This window comes from Myotis davidii, unplaced genomic scaffold, assembly GCF_000327345.1.
Source record: "Myotis davidii unplaced genomic scaffold, ASM32734v1 scaffold198, whole genome shotgun sequence".
Classification (NCBI taxonomy): domain Eukaryota; kingdom Metazoa; phylum Chordata; class Mammalia; order Chiroptera; family Vespertilionidae; genus Myotis; species Myotis davidii.
This window is the reverse complement of record NW_006291485.1, coordinates 1,669,724-1,676,563: the sequence shown is the minus strand read 5'-3', so window position 1 is coordinate 1,676,563 and position 6,840 is coordinate 1,669,724. Positions and strand designations below refer to the sequence as shown.

Genomic DNA, 6,840 nt, shown 5'->3' with positions numbered 1-6,840 from the left:
TTCTCGGGACCCTAGGACCACGAGCCCGCCGGAGACGCCCGGCCCCCAGCGAAGCTCATCTGCCCAGCTTTGGGGGCTCCGGGGCCTGCTGGGGCTACGGGCGCGCGCCACGGCCCGCTGGTAATGGACGGCCCGGAGAAGACTTGGCTCGGCCGCGTCCATGTTTGCCGGAGGGTCTAAAGTCCCTGGAGGATGACCTAGCACTTCGCAACCCCACCGGCCTCCCCTGGGCCCCCGAGGACACGCCGGCCCGACCCGGAGCTGCCAGGCCGGGTCGCATTGAAACTTGCGGCGCTGCGCACCGTTGGGTGTCCGGGCCTCGGACCATCGCGCCTCTTGAACTCACGTTTAGTACAATCGTTTCTTTTCGAAGAAGGGTTTTTCTTTTGGGTTTTTGTTGACTTTTTTTTTTTTTTTGAGAAGGGAATTTGGGGCGGGGGCGGAGGGGACAAGAAAAAGGACCGCTCCCCGGGCATCCATAAAGGGGATAAGGTACTGCCGGCGGCGCGAGTCGGAGACCTTGGGTCCAGGATGGATGTGGCAGACCCGCAGCAACTGGGCATGTTTACAGAGGGCGAGCTGATGTCGGTGGGAATGGACACGTTCATCCACCGCATCGATTCCACCGAGGTCATCTACCAGCCCCGCCGCAAGCGCGCCAAGCTCATTGGCAAGTACCTGATGGGGGACCTGCTGGGGGAGGGGTCCTACGGCAAAGTGAAGGAGGTGCTGGACTCGGAGACGTTGTGTAGGAGAGCCGTCAAAATCCTCAAGAAGAAGAAGTTGCGGAGGATCCCCAATGGGGAAGCCAACGTGAAGAAGTAAGTGTGGGCTTTCTGACCTGTGCAGCTTTGGATGTCTCCAGGCCCGCCCGTGTCGTCCTCCTTCCTTCCTTCCCTCCTTCCCTTACTCCCTCCTTCCTTTTCATTCCTTCTCCCCTCCCTCCCTTCCTCCCTCCCTCCCTTCCTTCCTAACCTGAGGTGACCAGCTGTTCCTGCATCCCCTTGCCAGAGAAAGTCGTTGGAAAGGTGCTTAAGTACTTTCAGGAAGTCGGGCTAGCTTGTTGTAGCTGGGTTCTGGTGCCTTTGGCTCTTAGGTGCCAGTGTCAGAGTTGTCCTCCGTAGGGGCACGTCCCTCTTTTCCTGGCTCTGCCAGCTGTCCAAAGAACTTCGGTGCCCCGGGGAGCCAGCCAGTGTTTGTTTGGCCCTGAGAGTTTCTGCCCGGAAACGGCCTTGGAGGCCATCAGTTTTTCTGCTTAGTGAGCAGCCAGTATGGTACTAGCGCCAGGCGAAATGCGACTTGTTTATCCTGTTGGAGGGGAACCCTGTAGTTGCCAAAAATAATTGTTTGCACCGGCTTATCAGTCAGCAGGGGGTACTTGTCCCTTCCTGCTGGCCTGGATGTCACTAGATATCCCTGACTGCAGGCCCAGTGACCCCCAGAGGGGAATTGCTTGTGTCCCTGTGAACTTTTTACATAAATTTCTTCTGCGCAATCTGCCCCCTAGGAATCCTGGAGGTGCTCAGGTCTCCTATCAAAAGTCCCCCAAGGGCGGTGGGGGCTCTGTCTCCTTCCTCTTCTAGTTTCAGGATCGGGGGTGTCCCTCCTTATTGCTGCCGGGGGTGGAACCCTGCCCTACCCACACCCACGCCCCTCCCAGCCTCCAGATTCCCAGAAGAGGTTTATCTAACATGCCAGGCAGCAGGACTTACTGTGACCTTGGCCTGTCTGGTCCGCAAGCAGGCAAGCAGGCTGGTCAGGCCAGTCCTGTCCTGGAAGTGCCACTCACTGGGTGGGCTTTCACCTCCCTCCTTCCCACTGGCAGGAGAGCTGGGCTGTTTTCACTTGCTCTGGAACACCTGGGGGAGTGGAAAGGGGGGGTGGAGTAGAGAACTGGGGTTGGACTGACAGGGCTCCTTGTTAGTGCCTGGTATTCTTTGAGCCACTTGCAAGGTGGGTGGGGCAGTGGGCAAGGTAGGTTGTGTTTTGGTGAGGCCTTTTTACAGCCCATCCTTGAAGACACTGGGAGAAGGTGTGGCTGAGCACCTTAGAGCCATTTGGTCAGTTCTCTGTACCAGTCTCTCATCTGTGAGGTGGGGGTTAGGCAGGAGCCATAGTGTGTCCTTGGGGCGACTTAGGCCCCAAAAGCAGACACCCTCCTGAGGGTCAAGTGAAGCCTCACTCTCAAGTTAGAAACTCCCACTGGACTGCTGGCCCTAAGTCATGTTTTCTCATTAGAAGCTTGTGGGGACAGTGTGGCCCTCAGGCAGCCAGATTGCTACTACTGCAGGTTGAGGGCAGTGAGTTCCTGCATTTGGAATGCTGCCCTGGAAATGGATCTCCCTCCTGCTCTCCAGTGTTGTCCTTGTCCTCCTGGCTCCTCTTAGGCATCAAATCCCATCTGTCCTGGAACGGGCTCTGGTCTCTTCCCGCCTGGCTGAGCCCTCTGGATGGAATCGGCATTGGTCCATCGACGTGTTCTGGTGCTGGCCACTTGATGTTCTGCTGCTGTGCACCCCAGGCCCCAGCCTCTCGGGAGCAGCAGCCCGAGGTAGGAGGGGTTCCCAGAGTCCCTTCCCAGTGGCCGGGTTCCAGCACCAATTGACCTGTCTGGCTAGTCATCCACCAAGCCCACCCTGCTAGCCATAGGGGGCCTTGGTGTATGTAGATTAGGGCACTGACTGGTGGTAGCAGGGTTAGCAGGTCGCAGAAGGTCTACACTCCCCCACCATGATGGAGGGCATGTCAGGGTAGACAGAAGCCCCTCTTTTGCTAAGGTGTAATGTACCTGTGATAAGGCACCCTTTCGGGAGATGCAGTTTCCACACGCCAAGGTTAAGTTAGAGGGCACTCGAGAGCTCCCTCATGCTCCACTAGAGACACAAATGACTAGAACCCAGCTGGGCGCTGGCATCCTGCTCCTGGTTTCCTGAAGGATCAGCTGAAGTCCCAAGAGCGCATGGAGACGTGGGCATGTAGTGTCGGGGTTGCATGGAGCTGGTTTCTGAAGTGTCTGTGGGAAGAACTGGAGGGGAAGCAGGCCAGAGTGGCCAGTGGCTGGCGGTCCTCAGCCAGCCCGGCAATTAGCATAAGTGGTTTTGCAGCTGCACCTCCTTCCTTTCTTTTTTCTTTTTTTAAAATATATTTTATTGATTTTTTACAGAGAGGAAGGGAGAGGGATAGAGAGTTAGAAACATCGATGAGACGAAACATCGATCAGCTGCCTCCTGCACATCTCCTACTGGGGATGTGCCCACAACCAAGGTACATGCCCTTGACTGGCATCGAACCTGGGACCCTTCAGTCGACACGCCAACGCTCTATCCACTGAGCTAAACCGGTTAGGGCTGCACCTCCTTTCTTAAGCCTCTGCTCTGCTGTTCCAATTCCACAAGAGGAGATTGGGTGGGCCTACCCCATGCAGGTCCCTGGTCCTGAGGGGACAGTTGTCAGCTCCCTGGCCTGGAGAACTGGGCTCCCTTGCTGCCAGCTAGCCCACTGCAAGGGAAAAAGGCTCCTTTGTCTGTGAGAGGTTTAATAAACTCGACTGCAGTCACTGCTCTTAGAGGAGTGTCCAGAACCTTCCATACAAGCCTCAGTTGGATCAAAGCTTTTTTCTGAAAGAACAGTGTTTGCCCAAGTGGTGGGACAGATCAGAATGCCCTTCTCTCCTTCATGGGCTTTCTCTAGGAAGGCTGCTGTGGGTCTGTACGTGTCCCCTTGCTTGTTCTTATAACACAGCAAAGTTCAAAAAAGCATCAAGTAAAAATGAAAAATTTCTTGTAATCTTTTTTTTCTTTTTCGTTGTTCTTTTTGTCTTGTAATCTTAACATTGATGTATCTTGCTCCACTTCCTTTTTTATTTGTTTTCTTACCTTAGCCAAGCAAATTTTAATAAAAAATAAAATTCCCCTAAGGATCACTTTTTTTTTAATATATATATTTTTATTGATTTTTTACAGAGAGAAAGGGAGAGAGATAGAGAGTTAGAAACATCGATGAGAGAGAAACATTGATCATCTGCCTCCTGCACACCCCCCACTGGGGATGTGCCCGCAACCCAGGTACATGCTCTTGACCGGAATCGAACCTGGGACCTTTCAGTCCACAGGCCGACGCTCTGTCCACTGAGCCAAACCGGTTTTGGCTCCTAAGGATCACTTTTAAACAATAAGTTGAATGTACTTGTGTTTCCAATAGGCAGTAGAACTGCACAGATCAAGCCCAAAAGAAGGTGTGGGGGGGGGCGGGTCACCTCTGCTCCCTCTTCTTGGGTATAGACAGTTCCCTACCAGGTGGGCACACTCTGGGGTGCAGGTGATGAGAAGGTCCAGCTAGGCAGGCCCTTATCAGGGCTGAGGGAAACCCCCACTACAACTTCACAGATGACTTGAGAGAATACTCACGTCATTAAAGAGTGGTCTTTATGTGTGTTTTTTGTTTTGTTTTCATGTTTAGAAACATGAAACAGTTTCACTCCTGCTTAGTACCAAAGCCTTGGCATGGTCTGCCCTGCAGCCCAAGCCAGTCCACCTTTCTGTCCCACGGTGCGTCTCTGTTCGTACTGGCTGAGTCTGGTCCTCCCTGTGCTGTGGACGTTTCTGCTGTGTTGATGAGTTACTTTGTGCCATGTTGCGTGACAAGCTCAAGGGTATGAAGGGCACATCACCAGAAATGGAGTTTCTGGATCAGAAGAAGGGTGGGTGAGTTTGATAAGCTGTGTGCAGACTACTGGTCCGCCACTGCTCAGTGTCGCATTACAACTTATCCTCTACTGCAGGTGTCCTCAAACTTTTTAAACAGAGGGCCAGTTCACTGTCCCTCGGACCGTTGGAGGGCCGGACTATAGGTTTAAAAAAAAATTATGAACAAATTCCTATGCACACAGCGGCGGCAAAACCCCCCCGCGGGCCAGATAAATGTTTTCGGTGGGCCGCATGTGGCCCGCGGGCCGTAGTTTGAGGACCCCTGCTCCGTTGAGTATGGTTTCTGACACGTGTCTGCTGTGTGTGTGAGGGAAGTGACAGTAAGATGTGCTTGGCCACCCAGGCTGTTTCTTTTCCCTTGGCTGGCCGGCCCCTGTGTGGCCACATTCTCAGCAGGGTAGTGATGGCTCTGGGAGCAGAAGCTGGTGTCCTTGCTGGGCCTGACAAGGCTGGGACTTCCTTGCAGTGATTGGCAGGTACTTGGATCTGGATGCTAAATGGTTGTAATTTAGCGCATTGAGGACCAGAGCCTTGGACTTTGTTGGCTTTCATTCCTGTCCCGAGTGGCCTCTACAAAGTCCTGGCACCTGCTGGGATGCCTACCCTCCTCGGTATTGGGAAGGATTCCGCTGTGAGGCCACACTGGCCGGCCGCCAGAGCAACAGCAAGAGGGCACAGCCACCTGCCGAGGCTCACCTGCCCCGAACGTCCGGGGGCCTCCCTGTTTGCCTGGTCTTTCCCTGATTCTGAGATGCAGTGGGAGCGTGAGGCATGGGCCAATGTCCATGTAGAATTCTGGCTCTTCGCCTGTGAGTATGTGGGGAATCATAGTCGACTTTCCCTTTCTCTCACATCCACCTGTGGCTGAACTATCATTTATTTTATTTTATTTTTATTTTTGGTTAATCCTTACCCAAGGATATTTTTTGCATTGATTTTTTTAGCAAGAGTGGAGGGGGGGAGAAACAACATGAGAGAGACACATCAATTGGTTGCCTTCCCGCACATGCCCTGACTGACTGACCAGGAGGAGGGATCCTTTTCCCCCAGCCTCTGGCAACTACTAACCCACTTTTTGTCTCTGGTTTTGCCTTTTCTGGACAGTTCACATAAATGGAATTATATACTGTGTGGCCTTTTGTGTCTGGCTTCTCTTACTGAGTTTCGTGTTTTCAAGGTCCATTCATGTTTTAGGGAGTGTTAGCACTTCACTCCTTTTTATGACTGAGTAATTAATATCCCAGTTTGTGGATGGGTCACATTCTGTTTATTTATTTTGATGGGCATTTGAGTTGTTTCCATCTAGTGTCTATTATAAATCCTGTTGCTGTGAACGTTTATGTACAGGTGTTTGTGTTGAACTGCACTTTTAGTGAATTTCCCCTTATTTTATTCCTTCTCCCACTTTTGAGGGCCCTTTGCCCTGTGTTTAGAAGTGTCAGTAAAAGGACCAGGAGGTGAGGGGATCTTGCTCGGTGTCCCTCTGTCAAAGCCGCCATTAGCCCTGGGCCTGCCCTGCATCCATTTGGAGGGGAGCGAGATGAGGTGGTTCTGAGCAGTGGCTATGTGTCCTAGCCTTGTCTCCCTTGTTTCCCTGATTCTGAGATGCAGTGGGAGCGTGAGGCATGGGCCAATGTCCATGTAGAGTTCTGGCTCTTCGCCTGTGAGTATGTGGGGAATCATAGTCGACTTTCCCTTTCTCTCACATCCACCTGTGGCTGAACTATCATTTATTTTATTTTATTTTTATTTTTGGTTAATCCTTACCCAAGGATATTTTTTGCATTGATTTTTTTAGCAAGAGTGGAGGGGGGGAGAAACAACATGAGAGAGACACATCAATTGGTTGCCTTCCCGCACATGCCCTGACTGACTGACCAGGAGGAGGGATCCAACCTGCAACCCAGGAATGTGCCCTTGACTGGGAATTGAACCCGAGACCCTTTGGTGCATGGGTTGACTCTAACCACTGAGAACACTGACCAGAGGCTGTCGTTTATTTTTTTTTAACAGCTTTATTGAGAGACAATTTTTGTAGCATAAAACTCACTTAGCTAATGTGTAATTCAGTGTCATTTAGTACTTTCACAGATTGTGAAACCTTTACCACTACCTATTTCAGAACATTTCATCA

The 6,840-nt window shown here is 52.0% G+C and overlaps 1 protein-coding gene across 5 annotated transcripts in view; it reads left to right on the top strand.

Annotated features, from left to right (window-relative positions):
* Positions 1-6: 6 nt before the first annotated feature.
* Positions 7-6,840, top strand: part of STK11 (serine/threonine kinase 11) — a 20,986-nt gene continuing 14,152 nt past the window's right edge. For all 5 annotated transcript variants that reach the window (XM_015564637.1, XM_006764807.2, XM_015564639.1 and 2 more), the window contains exon 1: positions 7-821. In XM_015564637.1, coding sequence (XP_015420123.1) covers positions 532-821 — 290 coding nt within the window. In that variant the 5' untranslated portion in view covers positions 7-531. The remainder of the gene's footprint in view (positions 822-6,840) is intronic.